This window comes from Sorex fumeus, unplaced genomic scaffold (genome assembly GCF_029834395.1).
Source record: "Sorex fumeus unplaced genomic scaffold, SorFum_2.1 ptg000064l, whole genome shotgun sequence".
Lineage (NCBI taxonomy): Eukaryota > Metazoa > Chordata > Mammalia > Eulipotyphla > Soricidae > Sorex > Sorex fumeus.
This window is the reverse complement of record NW_026606121.1, coordinates 4,090,329-4,113,122: the sequence shown is the minus strand read 5'-3', so window position 1 is coordinate 4,113,122 and position 22,794 is coordinate 4,090,329. Positions and strand designations below refer to the sequence as shown.

The 22,794-nt window shown below is 52.7% G+C and overlaps 1 protein-coding gene across 1 annotated transcript in view; it reads left to right on the top strand.

Annotated features, from left to right (window-relative positions):
* SDK1 (sidekick cell adhesion molecule 1) overlaps positions 1–22,794 on the top strand; it is a 534,794-nt gene that overhangs the window by 290,869 nt on the left and 221,131 nt on the right. Inside the window, exon 2 of the mRNA XM_056128280.1 lies at positions 17,863–18,022. Within this exon, the coding sequence (XP_055984255.1) occupies positions 17,863–18,022 (160 nt within the window). The remainder of the gene's footprint in view (positions 1–17,862; positions 18,023–22,794) is intronic.

Here is a 22,794-nt window from a genome sequence, read left to right as displayed (position 1 = left end):
ATGTAGGCCCTTTCTTCCTTCCTGAGGAATGCTTGCAAAGCTATAAATTTCCCTCTTAAAACGGCTTTAGCTGCATCCCATAGGTTCTGGTAGCTCATGTCTTCATTCTCATTTGTTTCCAGGTATCTTTTGACTTCTTTCTTGTCTTCCTTCCTGACCCACTCATTGTGCAACATTGAGTTGTTTAATTTCCAGGTATTTAATTCGGTTCTCCACATCTGTGTGTGATTTGCTTCTATCTTCGGCACATTATGGTCTGAAAAGATAGTTGATACAATTTCTATCTTCTGATTCTATTGAGGTATGTTTTGTGACCCAGCACATGGTCTATTTTAAAGAATGTTCCATGTGCACTGGAAAAGAATGTGTATTCTTTCTTTTGGGAGTTTAAATCCCTGTATAGGCCTGTTATCCCTCTCTCTTCTATTTCTTCCTTCAAATCCAGTGTTTCCTTGCTGAGTTTTGTTCTTTTTGATCTATCCAGAGGTGATAAGGCAATGTTGAAGTCTCAATTACTATTCTATTGCTGGCAATGACCTCCTTAAGATCTGTTAACGGTTGTTTTAAGTATTTAGCTGGTCCCTCATTAGGTGCATATACATTTAAGAGTGTGATTTCTTCCTGTTGTACATATCCCTTGATAAATAGAAAATGGCCTTCGCTGTCCCTTCTAATCTTTTTCAACCTGAAATCTATGTTGTCGTATCCCAGTATGGCCACCCCAGCTTTTTTGAGGGAAATGTTTGCTTGCAGGATTGTTTCCCATCCTTTAACTTTGAATCTGTGTTTTCTCTGACTGTTCAGATGAGATTCTCGTAGGCAGCAGAATGTTGGTTTCAGTTTCTGGATCCATTTTGCCACTCTGTGTCTCTTGATTTAGACCATTGACATTGAGATTATTGTCATGGGGTTTCATGCCATCTTTCTATAAGGTTTGTTTTGCTTATGGGTGTTTTCCTTCTTGAATTACAGGAGCCCTTTTAGTCCTTCTTTAAGGTTTGGGTTTGAGTCTTTGAAGTCCCTGAGTTGTTGTTTATCTATAAAATGGTGTATAGTTCCATCAAGTATGAGTGAGAGTTTAGCTGGATAAAGTATTCTTGGTGAGGTATTTATTTCATTGAGTTTTTTTCACTATATCCCACCATTGTCTTTGGGCTTGGAGGGTTTCCTCTGATAGGTCTGCTGTAAATATAATAGGTGCTCCTTTGTATGTGATTTCATTCTTTGACCTTGCTGCTTGCAGTACTGTGTCTCTATCAATGGCATCCATCATTCTGACTGTGATGTGCCTTGGAGTATTTTTATTCTAGTCTCTTTTAGCTGGCGCCCTTCTGGCTCCTTGGATCTGGATGTCTGCATTCTTTAACTCTGGGAAGTTTTCAGCTATGATTTCTTTCACTGTGGCTTTTTCATTGGGATTGCCTCCCTGTCCTTCTGGTACTCCGTTGATTCTAATGTTGTTCCTCTTGGAGTCATCCCCTCTTTCTCTGGTTTGCCTTAGAGCTATTTTGAGGTCTTTTCCCATTGTTTTCTAACCTCAATTTTTATTTTCTCCTTCAGCAAAAGAAAGCTTGTCTGGAGCCTCAGCAAGAAAGGCTGATATCTTTTTTTTTTCTTTTTTGGGTCGCAATGCACAGGGGTTATTCCTGGCTCATGCACTCAGGAATTATTCCTGGAGGTGCTCAGGGAACCATATGGGATGCTGGGAATCGAACCCAGGTCAGCTGCGTGCAAGGCAAATGCCCTACCTGCTGTGCTAATGCTCCAGCCCCAAAAGGCTGATATCTTTAACTTTTATCAAGGCAAAATTTTGTGGTTTCGGTAGCTCCTAAAATTTAGGTTACCAACAATCTCAGAAATCAAATAAAACACTGATAGGGTAAGAATTTTGCAACCAATTCCAATACTTTAGAAACTCACATTTAGCCCATTTCTCTTTAAATTCATTTTCACGTACCATATTAATTTCAACTCACATTCTAATAGCACTGTAGCACTGCCCTCCCGTTGTTCATTGATTTGCTCGAGCGGGCCCAATAACGTCTCCATTGTGAAATTTGTTGTTACTGTGTTTGGCATATTGGATACATCACGGGTTGCTTGCCAGGCTTTGTCTTGCAGGTGAGATACTCTTGGTAGCTTGCCAGGCTCTCAGAGAGGGGTGGAGGAATCGAACCCGGCTCAGCCGGGCTGGCTGCATCCAAGGCAGATGCCCTACTGTTGTGCTATCACTCTAGCCTGGTGGAAATACAAATATACATCAACATACCAGCATAAGAAAACCCTCAAACAATTTTACAAGATGTAAGAAAAACTTCTTTGGCTTGATTTTAAAGTTCTTAATTATCTCAGATCATAAGATTTTTACACCAGATACTTTAACAATTTCACAATTCAAACATGCTTTCAGACACAGAAAGAGGTTGTTGGTACTCACCAAACTTTTAAGTAGCAGCATTAGAAAACAGTTGAACTGTGAATGTTTATGAAAGCATGAGGAAACTTTGTTTTGATGTAGCCTAACTTTATCTTTGCACTGTTTCAATACTCTCTTGTTTTTAACCAGGCAGGAGTCTCTCAACCAGTTCCTACCAGACCAGGATGTAAGGGGGTCTGCTCCGGGTGTCCTCCCAGTCCTGGAAAGAAAAATTTACCTTTAACTATTCAGAATAGTCCCCACATCAAAAGTACCTTCTGCTAGCCAGCTAATGTTGAGGGCTGGCCATTCTGCAAAACAGAATTATAGTTTGCTCTCTTCACCTCTACCGAGAGGTTGCTGCCCCTGGACCTGAAATCACTGAAATGGTCAGTCACAAGAGAAAGTGACCCATGACAAGATAGTGAATTAGGGGGCCAAAGACATAAAGACTCACTAGAAACAGAACAGATGACAGAACAAGAATATAACAATCAGACATCAAACATACAGTGGCCGTAAAAGACTAAACAGTGTGCACTTCGGATTCAGATTCAGATTCAGATTCAGGCACCCCGAAAGTTTCCTTACCAAACAGTGTCCACCCTTCTCGGGGCGTTTCAGAAGTAGTGGGGATGTCTCCCATGCTACTAACCAGCAACCTTCCTGCACGTCCGCCTAGGTCCTCTGCCAGTCTTCCAGATTAGGCCCTTCTTCTAGTCCCCCTGACTAGCATTCTGTGAGGTTGGTTTTCTATGCAAGAAAGAGCCGGCAGAGTCTGGTTTTCTGAAGCCAGCAAAACTCTGGTTTTTCAAAACCAGCAAAACTTGGATAAAGTTCCTATATCGTTTGTGGGGGTGTCTTAGCCAGCTGGTGTCATTTGTGCTTGTCCCATGTTCCTGAAAGTCAAGGTTATTAGTGGGGAAGAGACAAAGTTTATCAAGACTGTGGTCAAGGCAGCCAACAAACACAATTTCGGAGGAGAGGCATTTGTGTTTTCATTCGAACCAGTCTTTTCTTTCACTTCTCCAACATTCACACATACTTTCTCCTCTCCCTTACTTGATATCAGGCTGAATGGATATCTTTGCACTGTTTGGAAAGATTTCTTTGCACTTTTACCTGTCCACTGAGACTGCCGAGGCCTGCCTGGGACGTCTCCCACAAATGTCAGTAATGGAGTCTCCAGTATTAATTCTAGAATCCAAACCACCCCTAGGTGCCAGAAGAGGAGCTAGTCCTCCCAAATGAGGACCTCGCCCTCCCAGAAGAGAGTGGCCAACCTCTCTCACCATGGTCACAGAAGAGGAACTAGTCCTCCCAAATGACTCCAGTACTGGTGGCTGTTTTGTGGGACCCAGAAAGGGGGGAGATTATCGATCCCGGACGAGCCCCCAGATGTTAGGGTCCAAGGTTGATAATCTCCCCTTTCCAAACGACACCAACTGAACTATGCAAAACACAAGCAGAGTTTATTCAAGCCAGCTAGCTGGGGTCAAGCTCTTAGGCACGCAGGCCAGAGCAAGACCCTGAGCAAGGGAGATGCTTCCATTTTTATAGTCAGTGTGTGCGTCATAGCCCACGCGTACAGTTTCAAAGGGAGATCTAAGTAAAAATACAAGCTAGTTTCAAACAGCACAATGAGCCGTTACAAACAGGTCATCTTATCCTGATAATTTCCTGGCCATTCTGGCGGTTGTTACCTCCTCCCCTACTCCTGTCCAGGTGGTTTCTGGGAACCAGGGCCAAGCTATCAGCCCCGAGGGGTGGGGGGTGGGCGGTGGGGAGGGGGGATGAAGCAGAATTCTGAGACTCAAGGCTGAGTTATCAGCCCAGATGTCCTTCTTTGGCAGATGGCCGGAGGTGGGTGGGGGGGGGGTGGCTTGGGGGAGAGCACAACCCTGAGAAAGCCAAACTGTTGAGAACCACAATCCATCCAGAAAAATAACGTGTGGAACAGGAAAAGGCTGAGGCATGGAGCAGGGACTTCAGGAATGGAGTCCATCATGGAGTCTGTCAGGTTCCGTTCCGTACCCAACACACCGAGGAGGCTGGTCGGCGAGCCTGGCATGGGGTCCAGAAATTCCAGGGGCACCAATCTCAGTAAATTTCCCTACAAAAACAGCTTTTCTTATCTGCCCTGTTACAGATCGCCAGCGAGGCGGTTGAAGGCTCGGCCCAGAAACAAATGAATATATTTTTGCCATTTGTGGAAATTATAGTTCTGAAACCTGCAAGACCCGCGGATCACTGGCTGCTCTATTTTGGGGAGTAATGGAGGAAGTATTTCAACCTGATTACTGCCTGTGGAGTGAGGAATTTCTTAGTATTTGACTGACCACCTGCTGATACTTTATTTCCTTAGAGCTCCCGGAGTCATTATAAGAATCACCCAACAGTTTGAAATCAAAATGATGGCTTCCTGTAAAATGTCAGCTATCTGTCGTAAAGAGATTACTCGCCATTTTCAAGTCTAATTGCTGCCCCACCCCCGGCCCTCATGTGCCAGATGGCAGTGCCCTTTGCAGAGGTCCAGACCTGGCACAGCTGAGAAGGTGCCTTCTATTTTAAGTCTTAATCGTTGAGACAATTGCATTCCATTCACTGCCCTTCCCTCCCTTTTCCTGTCCTACCTGCTAATGATGCTGCCTACAGCTCTCATGCGGTTGCATGCTTCCTCCCGAGCTGGGTTCGGCCCGTTCCATGCCTCGGTGCCGCTTCCTTCTGGGCTGCTTGGGGAAACGTCACCACGAGGCAGGGGTGGCCCTGACTCGTCGTGACTGCGGCCATGCCTCTGGGTCCAGTATCTGGCCCAGTCTGGGCTGGCAGGAGGGTGTCTGCAGCCACTGGCACCCACGAGCCCTGTGATGGCGTAGTGGGCCTGGCCTGTGCCCTCAGGGTGTCTGGAGGGGGATGGAGAAGCCTGGATGTGCCCCCCAGGCCTTAGGCCCCTGCCTGTCTGAGCCCCTGGTGGGTCTGTCGGGACATGGCCCATCGTGGCACCTTATCTCCTCTCCTTCCCCGTGACGCCGCTCAGACCTGCCCTCACTGTCCCTGCTGCCCCTCCCCATGTACCTGGCGCCACACAGGATGGGCCCACGTGCGCCCCCGCCTGGCTGCCCATGGCGGTGAGGCCAGACGGGCCAGACTGACGCCCTCTGGCATGGAGCAGAGGTCAGCAGCAGTGACTCGTCTCTGTGTATCTCCGTGCAAGGCCTTAGCGCCTCTGACCGCTTGGGTCTCGCCACATCGTTCTGCTGCGTTTGGCCTCTGCTGACTTTTATGTTTAATTTGTTCTAACTCTGCGTCTGGAAGCCCTTTTGTTGCCCGCAGCGAGTCCCCATCTGTTTCCTGCAGCGCTCGGGAGATTGAAGTCCCAGGCGGCCTGCTTGCTCCCGTTCGGGGATTTAGGAAAAAAAAAAAATCTTGCGTGAGTGATGTACGTTTTTCAGCCACTTAGCCGTGACTGTAGTCAGGGTGGCTGTTCCCATGCTGGGGGGAATCACATGTGTCTGTGCCCATGCTCCCTTCCCTACCCCACAGCACGCTGCCTGCCAGCTCTGCAGCCGTACCCTGGCCTGCGTGGACGTGTGTGTGTGTGTGTGTGTGCATGAAGGTGTGTGTGTGCACGTGAATGTGTATGTGTGCACGTGAGGGCGTGTGTGTGCACATGTGTGCATGTCTGTGTGAGGGTGTGTGTGTGCACTTGTGAAAGTGTGTGTGTGTCTGCGTGTGAGGGTGTGTATGCGCATGTGAGGGTGTGTGTGCATGTGAGGGTGTGTGTGCGTGTGTGTTGCGTGTGAGGATGTGTGTGCGTGTGTGTGCATGTGAGGGTGTGTGTAGAGTGTGTGTGCGCATGTGAGGGTGTGTGTGTGTGTGTGAGGGTGTGTGAGGATATGTGTGTGTGTGTGTACGTGTGAGTATGTGTGCGTGTGAGGGTGTGTTCTCTGACACACAAGCTCAGCTGCTTCCCCAGCAGGGCCCCGCTGTAGTGCTGGTCTGGAGGCTGTGGCTGCCACAGTTCAGAGGGCATGGCCAGCCTGGCCTCAGGACTCTCATCCTGCCCCCACACGGGCATCAGGAAGCTGCACCCAGACCATCCTGGGTAGGACCAAAGCATGATGGTCCCTCCCTGGCACGTGGTGCGGGCCCAAGCTCAGGGGTGCCCCCTACCCCGGGGCAGTTAGGACCAGCGGGCAGTGGCCCGGGACCCCTCCGGATAGCCCATGCCCCTGGCCAGGTGGCACCACACTGCAGAGGGACCCGTCGACCCCTCCCTGGACTTTCCCGTCCTTCTGCACCTGGCCAGCGTCTCCAAATTCAGAGCCGAGCTGTTTCCGAGACGGTCTGGAGCCGCAGCTTTCCCGCAGCCATCCTCGAAGGGTCTGTTCTCGGGAACTCTCTTTCCCGCTGGCGTTTTGGCCACTGGGTTCCTGTGCAGTTGTTAAGACAGACACTGGGTTCTGGCGCCCCCTGCCTGGTGCTTCCCCCCAGTTCCCATACGCCGGGGCCTCCGTCACGCCAAAGCGCCCGTGGTAGGTTGCGCCTCACAGGCACCCGCGAAAGTCCCTAGACAGTGACTGCGTCGCCCGCAGGGCCGGCCTGCAGGGTGCGTGGAGCCTCGTGCTCTCCCCAGCAGCGTCGGTGTCACTGGCATCGCCTTGCGGGCGAGCTGCTTCAGCTGAGACACCCGCTCGCGCCTGGGGTCCAGGTGTTTGGGGGCCCAAACACGGCGGCTCCCACCCTGGCTGGCCCCTTCACCTCCTCGCAGAGACTTTGCTTTGGCTTCGACGGGCTCCCTGGGCCCATTCTGGCTCCGGGTGCGTCTTCCTCCTTGGTGCCGGGGCTCAGGCTGAGTCTAGCCCGAGTTCTAAGTTTTTCTCATCATTGTTTTCTAAAGGTGTCACAGGGTTTGTTTCTGCTGTGGCATTTTGAGGGCCACCCAGGCTGTGTTAGGGGAGTTCGGGGACACTCCCTGGACCGTGGCTCAGTGCCTGGGCCCGTGGTGATGGTGCTGCTCGGTCCACAAAGGCCACCCGCATTGTTTGGAGCCGCCATGTCCAGTGGCGCTCACAGGCCGCGCAGTGCTGGGGATGCATCCACGCACGCCCTGGGCTGGGTCTATCTGCAGCCCTGGAGTGTGGGGCGACCCGGGGTGTGTCCTGAGGTCACCCCCTCTTCGGGGGAGGGTCCCAGGGGCTCACTCTTACCCGCTTACGCTACAGCTGGGCCCACGGGGCCAGCCGTGGTCAGCTTGGCTGCTGCTGCATCCAGGCACTCTGCTCGGTTTCTGTACCCGCCTTCTCTCCCCGACAGTCCCACGTGGTCTCAGCGCCTGCCAGAGGACAGTTCTGGTGTCAAGGAATGTTCCAACAACATGCCAGCACTGGCGCACCAGCGCCTGCTTCTCACTCACTCTCGGATGTGGTTTAACAGATGCAGCCGCATCGGCATCCCAGGGCCGAGCCATCCTGGGACAGGTTTGTGCTTTGAAGAAAGGAAGCGGGAAACTGGGGGAAGTCCACCAGGCTCCACACTCAGGAACGGCCCTCCCTGAACACACAAACACACACAGATACACAGATACACACAAACACGCACAGACACACACAGATATGCATACAGACACACACAGAGACAGATACAGATACACACAGACACACATACACACACAGACACACACAAAGACATATACAGATACACACAGACACACAGACAGATATACACACAGACATACACATAGACACACACAGACACACACACACACACACACACACACACACACACACACACACCCTGGCGGCAGGGAGGAAGCCGGGCCTCGAGGCTGCGTGGGCTGCAATTGGGTGACTGCATCCGTGGTTTAGCTCCTTTCTCTTTGGGTCGTTTCCACCACATCTGGTCAGATTTAGTTCCGAGATCCCAGTGAGGTGGCCTCCACAGAAGACGAGAACCTAGCGGTTTCTGGAAGCTTCTTCTCACCCCTGGCCCTGCTTGTCTCTCGTTTCTCATCCATTCGCCCCGCCAACCCGTCTTCTCTCCAACTGTATCTTGCAGTCGTGTTTGCGTTCCTGGGCACCCTCCGCTCTGACCATCTCACACGCAGTCCACGGGAGCTCTGAGCAGGGTGAGGGGGCATCCCCCAGGCAGCTCCTCGTGGGCCGTGGGGTCAGCCCTGAGACACAGCAGCAGAAAGGCCTGGGAGCTGATTATGTCTTGGCCCCTCACCCAACGGGCGGACGTGGCTCTGAATGGGAGGGGCGCTGCTGTGGGGGGAAGGCCTCTCTCCGACAGGTGGCCCAGGTTGAGGCCACCTGTAGCTTTGATTGTGACGCCAACTGGCAGGAGACACGTGTGAGGCCGCCCGGGCTCCCATGTGATGCAGCATCCACTCACCCGTCAGCCGCAGCTGCAGGGTTTGGGGGAGACAGACTCTTCCACACCCTCACGCTCGCCGCTTCTCACCAGGTATGAGTTCCACGGAAGCATGATTGCTGTTCTCGTGTAGTTTTTCGTTCACTTCTGTATTCTCATCTCATCGAATTCCTGGTTGGCATTTAATAAACACTCGTGAGAGAAAGAATAACTAAATCAATATTATGACTTGTCTGGAGTTCTGGAGTAATGGGAAGTTTGAACTCCTGTTTTCCTTTGACTGAGCCATTTCTCTGGCTGTCTGCATGGGGTTACCTACATGGGGAAGTGTGGGCTGACTCGTGTGGTCTTTGGAAGCCCCCCATGAACATGGTTGGGGTGAAGTCCCAGATTTCGCGTTCCTCTGGAGGCGCAGTGCTGTTTCAGCTGCTCTGTTCTTCTTTGTTTTTAATTTTTCAATTTTATTTTCACAGAGTTGTTCACACTAATTGATTCCATTCAATATTTCAACACCAATCCCTCCACCATGACACCTTACCACCACCATTTCGAATTTTCCAACCACCACTCAAGCCTGCCCTACAGGCAGATGCTAGATAATTTATCCTGTATTGCTTGTTATGAATAGCATGAGAGCTCTGTAAGGGTCTGTCTCACAGTGAGTCAACCAAAAAAGTTTTAAAAATAGAATGAGATGGGGCTGGAGCGATAGCACAGCAGGTAGGGCATTTGCCTTGCACGCGGCTGACCCAGGTTCAATTCCCAGCATCCCATATGGTCCCCTAAGCACCGCCATGGGTAATTCCTGAGTGTAGGGCCAGGAGTAAACCCTGTGCATCACTGGGTGTGACCCAAAATACAAAAAAAAAAAATAGAATGAGATATCCTAGAGTTCTAAAACTTTAAATAATTAGGGTCCAGAGACATCTCTGCTGCGTGCTGTCCTCTTTCAAGATTCATTTGTCACATATACATATATACATATATAAGCACACAAGGCTCAACCTTTAATAGTATATTATTAATCTCTTATAGAAGGGCTCAATGGCCTGGGTGAAATACAACAATCTTCACACTCTATCCTCTAAGGAAACTTTTTTGGAGCATTTTCAGTGGTTCATTCATAACAATCACTGTCACTGTCCTCCTGTTGTTCATCAATTTGCTTGAGTGGGCCCAGTAACGTCTCTATTGTGAGACTTGTTGTTACTGTGTTTGGCATATTGAATATGTCACGGGGAGCTTGCCAGGCTTTGCTGTGCGGGTGAGATACTCTAGATAGCTTGCTGGGCTCTCCAAGAGGGGCAGAGGTATTGAACCTGGCTCGGCCGAGTCGGCCGCATGCAAGGCAAACGCCCTACCGCTGTGCTATTGCTCCAGCCCAACAAGCAATACAAAATAAATTATTTCAGTTCTGCTTTGGGGCAGGGATTGAGGTTCAGGATGGAAACATCTGAAACATGGTGGTGGGAAAGTGTCAGGTGGTGGGATTGGTGTTCGAATATTAAATGTAATCAAATATTGTGAACCACTTTATAAAAAAAATTTTAAAAAAATAAAAGTGAAGCTCTGAAGTGAAGACTAGAACCTGGAGCTCTCATGTGTGTGACGGCTGCCGTTACTGCAGAGCTCCTGGTGGCTGCGTCAGGGTAGGTCCCTGGTGGCTGCAGTGACGTGTGTCAGCCTTGGCAGCCGTGTGTTGGAGCCCGGAACTGGGCTTGGACAGAGATCCCGAGAACCAGCCAGGCCCAGCAAGCCCACGGTGGAGGCAGACTCAGCAAAGCCTCCCCGGCGTTGCCTGGACTTCAGTGTCCAACTATCAAGACTCTCTCCTTTCCCAACCACATGCCAGTGGGTTTAGCTCCTTAAGCTCCTTTGGCTGAAACAATACAATGGCAGGAAATTAAATGTAGAAGCATATAAAGATTCGGTTGGCTTTTAATGAACCGCACATTGAAGACGTTTTGAAAAAGTATAAACTAGGGGTAGGAGAAAACATGTAGGCAGCAAGACCTCTGACCCTGGTCTGACCCCAGCAACGCGTGAGGTCCCAGGCACTGCCAGTCACCCCTGAGCACCACCGGGCATGGCCCAATTCCCCCAGGTCATAGGATAAAACAAAATATTGGACATTTTTTAATATAGTTATTTTTCATAAGTGAATTTGAGGTCAATTTAATACCTTTTAAATGAGTTAATGAATATTTTAAACATTCTCAGTTTAACTCTCCAGTGCAGTAAGTACAAAGGGCTACAACCCCCGGGGACACTTGCGGGCTGTGAATAACGTGTCCTAACGGGGCGGCGGGTCCAGTGCCCGGCCTGCTGCCCTCCACACCGTGACGGGAAGAGAATCAGCAACTCTGACAGAAGGCCCCAGGCGAGTCGGGGGCCCTCAGGTCACCTGGGCACCGCCCCACGCTGTCTCGGGGGGCAGAGCGGCTCCTGATTATAAGCCAATCAGCTTTCTTTCTGTTAGCTGGTTTTGTTTTGGGGCGACACCTGGCAGTGCTCAGAGCTTAATTATGGTTCTGCACTGAGGAATTACTCCTGGCAGTGGTGGGATGCCAGGGACAGAACCCTGGTTGGCCACGCGAAAGGTAGTCACCTTCCCCGCCCTGCTACCTCGGCTTGAACTTGAACACCCTTAGGGAATGACACCCTCAGTGTCAGGTTGTACCTTTGCGTCTTAGTTCCCGTTTGAACCCCACTTTTGGTACTGTGAGCAGGTGACAGTTCCCCTCCCAGCGAACCCTGAGGCAGGAGAGACATCGCATCCCTGTCCCTCTGCTGGGACTCCGGCGTCTTTGACTGAACCAAAATTGAATTCTTAGGATGACTTGCAAGAAGTATTGCCCCGTAGAGAGTATTCTAACAGCCAAGGAGACGTGTTCCTTCTAATAACTTCCCTTACTCTGGAGGTCGCGCTTTCCCATCGCAGACCATAGGAATGACAGCTCGGTGCAGTTCCACTTTGAGACAAAGTATTGGCGAGCCAGAAGCTTCGTTTGCTTTGGAGAAATGGGGGAATTGCTTTTATCCGACTGCCTCTTCTTATTATTAATTTACATACTGCAGTAGATGAGGCGAGCGCGACGAGACCAGCCCGGAAATACACTGTCTGTCCCCGTCCAAAGCACTCCCGATTAATCTCACCCAGCCACGAAGGGTTTCTCCGGGGGAATATTGGCAGGGTAGGCTTGCCCCACGAGTTCCCTTAAATATGCCGTTAATTCGCATTGATTTCAGAGAAAGCAGAGATAATCAGTGTGGCTTCCCCACTGGCTGAAGACATTGGCAAGCTGTTCACAGCATTGTTTAATGGAAATTCGAGGGACCCCCCTCTGGCTTTCGCACACACAGGCCCAGAGAAGCCGCAGACCTCGGCTTGGCTCAGTGGAAACCCCAGGCTTTCCAGCGGCTTCCGGGGACCCATGACGGGCTGTGGTGGGATCTGGAAGTAATCCAGGAAGCTTTGGTCTGCACTGTCCGCTCAGGTTCCAGAACCACCCAGGAAACCACTGGGTCCACCCTTGAGGAATCAGCATCTGTCTCTGCCGCACTCTGGGCAGCTGTTCCAGTGCCCGGTCCGGGTTCCCAGAACACACAGAACCCAGCTGAGTGCCAGGCAGCCCTGCTGCCCGCCCCCTTCCCGGCAAGGCCCAGGCCCAAACAGGGGACAGCTGGCCCATGTGTTCCCCGTGTGGACCAGAGGAGTTCTGCCTCCGCAGTGAGCATGGCCCAGGTGGAGTCGGGCGGGGAGGGAGGGCAGTCTGGGCTGACAGGTGGGTTTTCACTTGGGGGTGGGGGGTCACACCTATGTCCTCCCGTGGCCCTTTCTTGGCTCCATCTGTTCCTGCCGCCACGCGGCCCCAGGAAGGCAGCTGCACCCACTTCTCATCCCTTTCCTGGGGGTGCCGCCTGAATGCCTGAACTTCACGCAGGGGGAGCTGGTGGTCAGGCCTGCACAGGGCTGCAGGGGCCATCCTGACTCTGTCCCAGAGCAGGAGTGCTGGAGGGCGCAAGTCTCCTACGCTCACTGGGCAGGTAAGAGGCAGGGTGGCAGGGGGCTTCTCCCGGGGGCACCGTCTAGTTTGAGGATCCATGTGTAACCTCCCCGTCTCTCCTCGACCCCTCCTCCTCCCCCACTTCCTCTGTTGCCTCAAAGGGTCTGCACAGGTGGGGACAGAATGTGCAGTGAACTTGCGCATCCTGGGTCACACAGAGCCTTCTGCCCTACACGGCCAGTTCCCTTGTACGGGCAGGCACCTGCTGGAGGTAACGGCTGGGGCTGCTGGTTACTGGACTTGGGTGGCTCTTTCCTGGGAGAGGAGCTTCTGCCCTATTTCTCAGAGCAGTTGTTCACAAATGATGCTTTATGCCGGCGCTTTTGTCTCTCCCCAGGATCTGAAAAAAATAGAACTTTCCATTGGTGGTAAATTCATAAGCTTGGGGAGTGAAAATGCTTGAATTTGATATACAAGAAGTTTTGAGAGGAAGATGAGTGGTCTAAACCGATGACTAGTTCGCCCTGGGAAACTCAGCTTTCGAGTTGTGAAATGTTGTGAGGTGTGAGGTGTGAGATGTGAGTCTGTGAGGCCCCTCCTGCCTCTTACCGGCTCGCGTGGCCCCTCTCACACCCCTGTGTGGAGGTGTGGCCTTGCTCTCGTCATGGTCTCTCCAATGGAGGAGGAGAAAAGGGGACACAGCCCATCCCTGTGCAGAGGGGAACGGGGGGGGGGGACAGAGTCCGGGACCCCCCCCCCACCTCCACCCCAGCCTCAGCACAGCAGTTTCATGGCGCAGCGTTAGCGAGTGATTCCCTCCTCGGCAGGTGAAGTTAAATCCACTTACCTGATATCGGAAAACCTTAAAAGTCCATTTAGGGAAGTGACTTGTACCTCATAAAATTATGGTGTTGTCTTGAGAGAACATTAGGCCCATTCCTCTCCTTTGGATGGACCTTAAATCTGTATTACCCCGACAGACGAGTCTCCCTCTTTCATACATGATTTATGTTCCATTTAAAAGTATGTGAAAATGGAAATCTCACAGTTTTCCTTTGTAATTCATTCCAGGGTAGAATGTTCATTGTTAGAATACAGAAGCACATCTCGCCTTTGCTCATTTTTTGGGGGGGTGGGGAGGACACCTAGTTTGGGGTATTATTTGGGAACAATAGACACACACACATACACGCATGTACACGCTCGCGCGCGCGTGTGCGCACACACACACACACACACACAGTTTCCCCCAGTCAGAACTGGGTCATCTTAGCTCCATCATTTTTGTCTTGGAGATCTGTCTGTCTCCTTTGGTTCAGAACGGTCACATGTTCCACTAGGGGCTGTGAAGACCTGAATCCTGATCTTTCCATCTCTCTCTCGGAGCTTCTCTGCCAATTACCTTCCTGCCCTTTCTTTTCTTGATCTCCTCTGCGTGTTGGTGGCAAATCGCTTCGGGCTCAGAGCGAGAGCTGTGTTGTTCTGCAGGGCGGCAGAATACATTAAAATTGGCATATGTTAATTGCCAGGGTATGTTAAAATACTTGTGCTTCTAATCTATCTCAGATAGTCAGAATTCCAGAGAACTGACATCTTGCCCTCCCTTCTTCTCGTGGAAAAAAAAAATGCTGGCATCTGCGCTAACCATACTTCTGTGATCATTTGGATGGCAAGATATTAGCTTGCCAGCCATGGGAAACCGTTCCTTAACGACGATTTCTTCTCCTGCTTAAGTGCCCGGCATAATTGGTGCGTGGCAGAGGCTTGTACAACTCATAGTTCAGTGACATAAATTCCAGGAGAAGTTGAGTGATGGCATATGACACACCATTTCAGTCCAAGTCCTCGTGTAATGGATAGAGCCGACGGTGTCCTATTATTTGCAGAAGCCAAATTCCGGTTCCCGTGCCTCTCTCTACCTTGGGGCTTTCCCTTCACAGAGCTGTATTTTTCACAAGCCGTTCTTGTCGGACACGGGAGCCGCGCTAGGTGGCATTTCTTTCTCCGCCGTTGAATGTAGTATAAATGGCAGGCCATGAATAAAGCGCCCGGCCTGTAAATCCCAAGGCCCCGGAGCCAGCATCGCTGCGATTCAGCTTTATTAGACTGTTTGGGCCGTAAAAGTGGGTGATTGCGGCCCAAGTCCATAGAGAGAAGAACAGAAATGGGGTCTGTGATGACAGTCCACCCCCTCGAATGTGCTGAGCGTGGGTGCAGGGGGCAGGCCACAGCCCAGCTACTCCCGCCTATGGTCCACGCCTGGGAACGCAGCCTTGGGGACAGTGGCTGAGCCAGAGCCAGCGCTGCCCAGTGAGCAGAGACTGAGACCTCACCTGCTCACAACCCCCCCACCCTCCAGGCAGCTTTGAAGCCATCCACTCCCCCCACCCCTGGCTTCAACCTCCCCCCTACCCTGCCAGGCCCGTCCTTCCCTTGGTCCAGTTCCCAGTTCCGTCCCAGGGCCTGCGGCCTGACCCTTGGTGATGACCCCTGGCCTGACCTCCTGCGTTCACTCCTCCCGCAGATGCAGTGGGACTTTTTGCTCTCCTCAGCCATGGCCTTGGCGTGACACCAAGGCCCATGATCAGGGTGGCCTGATCACTGAGCAATGAGGTCCTGAGTGAAGACGGCCCCTTCTTTGGCCCCCACGCTTCTGCACAGTTCCCTGCGGCCTCAGTGCCTTTACACGTGCTCTAACCCAGGGGTGCCACTGCTCTCACTGACTTTGGCTTGAGCACGCATCCAGCTGTATGCAAGAGCCATGCTGGGCTCTGTTCTGGGGGTCACTGCCCAAAGCCAGAGATGGAACCCAGGGCTCCAAACGTGTGAGTGAGGCCCGTGCTCACCCATGGAGTCACGATCCTGGTCTTGATCCATCGTGACGTCTGTCGCCCACCCACCCCCACCTCTGCTCTGACGGACCATCCTGCCGACGACATACATCAGCCCCCTTGTCAATGGCGCACAGCCTCGCTCAGAAGCAGCATCGCTGTGTGGATGAACAGACCTAGAGAGACGCTGAAATTTCGTCTCACCGTAAGGAGTGAGCGGTGGGCAAGTATTGGCCATGGCAGGTTCCCTCCTGACTCCAGCCCCGCCATCAGAGGCTGCCCATGTGCAGGTTGAGTGAGTGGACGGCCCATGTCCACAGCGGCCTACTACCGTGCAGGTCCAGGCTTCATCTTGGGGGGGGGGGGTGTTACTTAACAGCCCAGTTAAGTCATGCCGCCGTCAAAGAGGTTGAAGTTAGACACGGGCCTGTGGGCCCAGGGGTCTGTGCCGTCTCATTTCACACAGACGAGAGGATTCTGGGCCAGATTACTGGTTTGATTTTTTTGTTTATTTGTCTGTCTGTTTGTTTGTTTGTTTTTTCTTTTTGGGTCACACCTGGCAATGCACAGGGCTTACTCCTGGCTCATGCACTCAGGAACTACTCCTAGCGGTGCTCGGGGGACCATATGGGATGCTGGGAATCGAACCTGGGTCGCCCGCATGCGAGGCCAAACGCCCTACCCGCTGTGCTATTGCTCCAACCCCCGATTCCTGGATTTTAAACCAAGATTCATCAGTTACTGCCATTGGCCTTAGGGGTTCTCAGCTGTCCGTCTCCCCTCCCCTGTCAGTGGGAGCCTCTATCCTTGGGTCTGAGAAATCAGTCAGGCTGTGGGGGGTCCCAGAGCCCCACCGAGCCCGCTGCATCTCTCTGGCTCTAAGCCGCAGTCTCTCTGTGCTATGGACAGGGTCTGACACTCACCGAGTATCCACCCTGCGTCCTCTATTCCTGCAGTGACCTTCATGCTGGGCATTCAGAAGTGACGGAGCAGTGCAGGGGCGTGTGCTGGTGTCTTTTGGAATCACTGGGATTTCTGCGTCTGGCGGATGCCACAGTGAAGAGGTGTCAGGTCTGCTGTGGCCAGCTGGGTTGGTCCCGGTTTCCTGGAAGGACGAGAATGATCCGAGCACAGAGCAGGCCTGGGGCATTTGGGGGGGGGGGGGCATCTGGGGGCATCTTTAGGGTTGCAGTGAGCATCAGTGAGGTATCTTGGAGGCATCTTTGTACCTGAGAAGATGCCTGGGGGGCATCTGGAGGGATCTTCGGGGTGTCTGTGGGGCATCTCTGTAGCATCTGGGGATGTCTGAGGCATCTGGGAGGCATCTGAAGGGCATCTGTGGGGTGTCTGCGGGATGTCTGTGGGGCTTCTGTGGGGTGTCTGTGGGGCTCCTGTGGGGTGCTGGTGGGGTGCCTGTGGGGTATCTGTCTGTGGAGCATCTGTGGGGTGTCTGTGGGGCTCCTGTGAGGTGTCTGTGGGGTTTCTGTCTGTGGGGCTCCTGTAGGGCTCCTGTGAGCCATCTGTGTGGGAGAGGGGCGGGATGCAGAGGGTGCGGTTCCTGGGGGATCTCAGTGTGTGGTGGGGTTCAGGGATGACGAAGTTGAAGGTCCGTCCTGGCCAGGGCGCTGCCGGTGGGGGAGGGGGGAGGGGGGCATACAGCAGCTGCACGAGTGGTCTCGGGAGGCCCGTGACTTTCCCCCGAACCCGTCCCTGTGGTGCCTCAGCTGCGGCCTTTCCCCTGTGCACACCACGGGCTCCCTGTGGGCTCCAGCAGCATGTGTGAACCCCCCAGGTTCCAGCAGGTGTGGGCACAGCGCAAGGGTGGGCAGGGAGCCGTGGCCTGTGCCATCGGGGGCCTCTGAGGAGCATATGGGGTCCCTCTGAGGGTCAGAGCTGCCCCGTTAGTCTGACGCTTCTCGAGTTGGCTCAGCCGCGGACCCCCAGTCCAGCGAGCAGGGACTTGGTCAGGACAGACCCACCCCAGCCTCGCACGGTGGTACTGGGGGCTGCCGCCCTGGGAAGCTCCCCATGGCCCACCTCGGCCCCTCCCGCTGTGCTAGTCGTGTCTGCTTCACTCTGCCCCGCCCCAGCCTGCGGCCTGGCCCCTGGGAGCCGCTTTGATCGATGGTCCCTGTGGAGCATCCCAGGCCGTGGGGTGGCCGGGTGTTCTGGGGCCCAGCGGGGTGTGGGCGGGTGTGCCGGACACGGCATCTCACGCTCCTTTCTGTTCCAGATGACGTCGTGCCCTACTTCAAGACGGAGCCGGGGCCCCCGCAGACGCACCTGGAGGGCAACCGGCTGGTGCTGACGTGCCTGGCGGAGGGCAGCTGGCCCCTGGAGTTCCAATGGCTGCTCAACGGCAGCGCGATCACCGCCTACAGCAGCGAGTACAGGTGAGCGCACGTGAGGGCGAGTGTGTGTGAGGGTGAGGGTGTAAGTGTGTGAGGGGGTGAGGGTTTAAGTGTGTGTATGTGAGGGTGTAAGCGTGTGTGAGTGAGGGTGAGGGTGTGTGTGTGAGTGTGTGAGTGTTTGTGAGTGTGAGTGTGTGTGTGTGAAGTGTGTGCGTGAAGTGTGCGAGCGTGTGTATGTAAATGTGAGTGTGAGTGTGTGAGCATGTATATGTGAGTGTGTGAGTTGTATGTGAGTGTATGTGTGTGTGTTAGGGTGTGAGTGTGTGTGAGGGTGTGTGTGAGTAAGGGTGAGTGTGTGTGAATGAGGGTGAGGGTGTGTGTGTGAGTGTGTGAGTATGTGTGAGTTGTATGTGAGTGTATGTGCGTGTGAGTGTGTTAGTGTGTGAGTGTGTGTGAGGGTGTGTGTGTGTTTGTGAGTGTGAGTGTGTGTATGAGTTGTATGTGAGAGTGTGTGTGTGAGTGTGTATGTGTGTGTGTGTGTGTGTGTGCGCACGCGCGCACGCGCACAGGGAAGGGGGAGGAAGAACACCTGGAGATGGGAACTGAGCAGGCAGAGGCGACGGCAGCCCAGACCCTCTCCGGCCTGTGCCCACAGGCCGTGGTCTTTCTTTTCTCCTCTGTAAAATGGGCTGTGACGTCCCCAGGAAGGCCTCACTGTTTCTTTATCTATTCATCATTTGAATTAAGACCTTCCGTTTAGTCGTACCTGCCCAGGAGGAAAGGACCCAGGCTGGGCTTGCCTGGGCATGGGGTCATGGGGGCAAGGGGCACTGGGGGCACAGGGGCCGGGGGCACAAGGAAGGGGCACAGGAGCAGAGGCACAGGGGCAGAGGCACCGCTGCCGGACTTTCAGTTGCCGCAGGTGTCTCCAGGCAGGTTTGTCGGGTGCCCGGGCCCCTCCGTGCCCTTCACTCAGCCCCCGGCCCGTCTCACCTCCTGGACGGGGGAGCTCGCAGGCTGCGCTCTGGGGTCCTTCCGGACAGTCTCAGGCACTCCTTTCCAGCCTGCCCAGCTGCTCCCTGGTCCGGTCGGACACCTGCGTTGGGTCATGGCCAGCGTTGGCATCTCTGCTGTTACGGTCCTGGTCGCCCTCCCCCATTCCCCAGCTCCCCCGAGAGAGACTCGGGGCACCTCCCCCGGGAGGGGGCCTCCCAGGCCAACACTGCAGCATGTCCCGCCCAGGGCTCTCAGCCCCCTCGGCTCGGCCCTGGGTGCTCTGGGGGCCCTGGACGCAGGCTGAGATGTGCTACTTCCCGGCATGTGCCAGCGGCCGCCCCAGCCATCTCTGCAGTTTTATTTCTTTCCCATGGAGTCATTAGGTCTGGATGAACTGCATGTGCGTCTGGAGTCAATACCCTCTCTGCTTTTTTGTTGTTAATTTCTATCCAATTATGTTTATCCCAATAGTAAATAACTTTCCATTTAATGAAACGCAAATTGAAAAAAAAGTCCCTCCCATGCTATTAGGGGTTACTTCCTTCCTAGTTCATCACTGTTTGCAAAACGGAGCCGTACATTCTAGGTTGTTTGGATGGTGCTTTTAGCTTGACAATTGCCAGAAATGAACGCGCAACCCAGAAGAAAGAAATGGTGGAATCTCTTGGCCAAAGGAAATGGATGTTTTCAATGAATATTCACATATTTTTTTTTTATTTCCAGAAAAGTCTGATGGGTAGCCAATAAATATCTTTCAGGCATGAAAGGAAGTTAGGCTAATTCTGGGCGGTAAGTCGATTTAACGATCAGAACCAGAAAAACACTAGAAAAGCTCAGTTTGAAAGCAGGTTTGTAAATTGGTGCCATGGGGTATGGGGAGCCGCGCTGGGCCGAGGGGCTGCTCCACGCGCAGGCGGGCATCCGACCTCTTGTTCAGGTGCCACGGGACCCCCAGAGCAGTGGGCGAGTTCCTTCCAGAATGACAGCACGCAGTTGAGCCGCTGCCCCCTGCGGCCCTGTGGACTGGTCAGCGGCAATGTGGCGGAGGGCACCCATACCCGTGTTACCCTGACTCTCCGCACCCCTGTGTCACAGCACCCAGAATGGCCCTTCACCCAAGTACCCACGTGTCCCTACATCCCCCCTGGCCCTGCACCCCCGGCCATAACACCCCCCGGCCCTACACCCCCGACCCTTCACCCTTGGCCTTACACCCAGGCCCTACACCCCTGGCCCTGCACCCCCATGTTCATGCCCCCCTGCTATCCCAAGGCAGCGTAGCCAGTCCTAGCTGCATGCCACATCCCAAGGGTGACCGGCTACCTGTGGGCCATCTAGAGCTGGTGGCACTACCTGACTGTCTCATTAGAAGTTCAGGTGTGTCTGGGGGTGGGGGAGGGGTGGAGAAGTCCCAGCTGGGGTCACAGTGACAGGTGATGCTCTAATGCTCGCTCACCGAGGTCCTGGAGACTCCATCTCATCACTGTCATTTTTCCGCCATATGAAACCTGCCTGAACACCTCAAGCTGCTTCTCCAAATTGCTCTCTCGTCCCCTTCCCCGGCGAGCCCCTTCTAGGTCATCCCTGAACCTGAGCCAGGGGTGTAGGGTCAGGAGCCCACACGGTGTCTTAGCTGGAAACGGGCCTGGACGCCCTCTGAAGGTGCAGCTGCTCCCAATCTTGTCCCGTTTCTTATTCCCGCCTCCCTGTGGGTTGGAAAAACATCCGTCTGCGAGGACAGTCCACAAACCCACCTCTCCTCGCTCTCTCTGCAGGCGTCGACGGTGATTCCCGGGCTTCGTGTTTGTCTGTGGGACAGAACACGGGCCTATTAGGTCATCTTCCTTCCGGAAAGCGTTTGCTCTAATTATTTTCCACTTGCAATGAAAAGCACTTTGAAATAATTTTTCAGGACATATATGCCAATGATGTCTCAACGTGGGGCAGGCCCAGTGTCCGCTGTTATGACGGGAAGTGTGGGCGGGTGGGCCTGTCGTGTCTGCTGTGCCTGTCCCCTCGCTGTGACCCTCTCATCCTCCATCCATGGCTCTGCTGTCTCTCGTCTCCGCACACCTTTGTGCCTGTACGTTCATGCAGGTATCCTACCTATGTGCATCTTTATCATAGTCCATCTCTGCCTCGGTGCCACCTTCGTGCCTGCATCTCCTCACTGTCTTTCTGTCATGGTCCCGTCTGTCCGTTCCACGTCCACACGTCCCCTCTCCCTAAGTGCCCTGTCCCTGGGGTTCAGTTTCAATGACTGTATGACTATAGAGATTTGATGGACTTTTTTTTATTCCAGTAAGATATCAGAATGTTTAAGGACGAGTTACTTCTCCTATATCTTACAAAAAGACAAAAAATCCACTATACCAATAAAAATTATGAAATACCTGGGAATAACCTTTTTGAAAAACGAGTAGAAAGCTCACGAAGAACAGCGGGAAATCTTACTGAGAAATATCAAAGAGAACCTCAGCAAGGGAGTCTAAGCGTCATAAAACTGCCAGTTTCTTTGAAATTATTGTACAAGTTTTAACCTAATTTCAATAAAAATTCCAATGGGATTTTTTTTAGGGTAGCTTGATTGATGGAATGGTTCCAAAACTTATCTAGATACAAAAACAGGGAAGAATACCAACAAATTTTCAAAGCATTAGTTGAATAATAGGGAGGAATTTTTCGTACCAGGAGTTAAAGCCTATTAAAATGTCACAATAATTAAATAACATGTTAGGGGTCTAAAAATAAACAGCAAAATTCTGGGAGATAGTTTTTTTTAACTAGACCATGGTGTACATAAAAATACATATAATCAAATGAGCATTAGAAGCAGCGGCAAGGAAATCAGTTATTTGGAAGCAATATTAAAAATAGGTCTACATTTTTAGACCAAACATAAAAATAAATTTCAGTACATTGAACCCTTAAGTTAAAATATTAAACTCTAAAGATGCAAAGGGAATATTTAATGATATGTAAATGTGTAAGGACCAAGTCAGAGCATTGGCACACTCCCATGAGGAGATCACTGTAAGTTTCTACCCTGTCTGCCTGCTCAGATCATCATTAGAATCAAAAGACAAATCAAAATAATCATTACAAATCAAAATAATCAGGAAAATATTTGCAACAGCCAGACAGGTTTAATTATCTCTAACAACCCGAGGTTCTCAGAAAAGAGTGCTGGAAATTAAGATTTACACAAAAGCATCTGTTTGGGGACCTGATCGGAGGGGTGGGGTTGGGGGGGCTTTCACCAAGCACAGACCCGCACAGGTGCTTGGCAGTGCCTGGGGTGCTGTCGGGGCTGGGGCTCAGTCTCTCCAGAAGCTTCTCGGAGGCTCCTGAACTGTGGCGTGGGACACTCAGGAAGAACTCAGTATTCTGCCAGCCCGGCCCGGGCAGCCTGGCCCTGGTCAGCACGGGCAGAGCAAGCAGCCGGGCCCCTGATCAGAGCACAGCCGGGGCAGAGGTGCAACCTGGCTCTGGACAGGAGCCCGGGGGATCCATGTGTTCCCACCTGCATCCCTCCAGGATCCTTTGGGGTCTCTGAAGGCTCAGGACCCACTGTTTTCCTCCATGCTTGAGGGGGCCGGAAAGGACTGCTCCTGCTTCCCAACCACTGTCCCAGGCCAGCTGGAGTGACTGGGACTGGAGGAAGAGGCTGTTGTCCGGGGCTGGACTCAGGCTCCCAGAGAGAGTGATGCGTGGGAGCTGGACACTCAAGGTGGCAGTGGCCCCGACTGGGGGCCCGGGAGAGCAGAGAGGCCTGGGCAGCCATGACTCCCCCGCAGAGCCGGGCAGGAGGGGGCGTA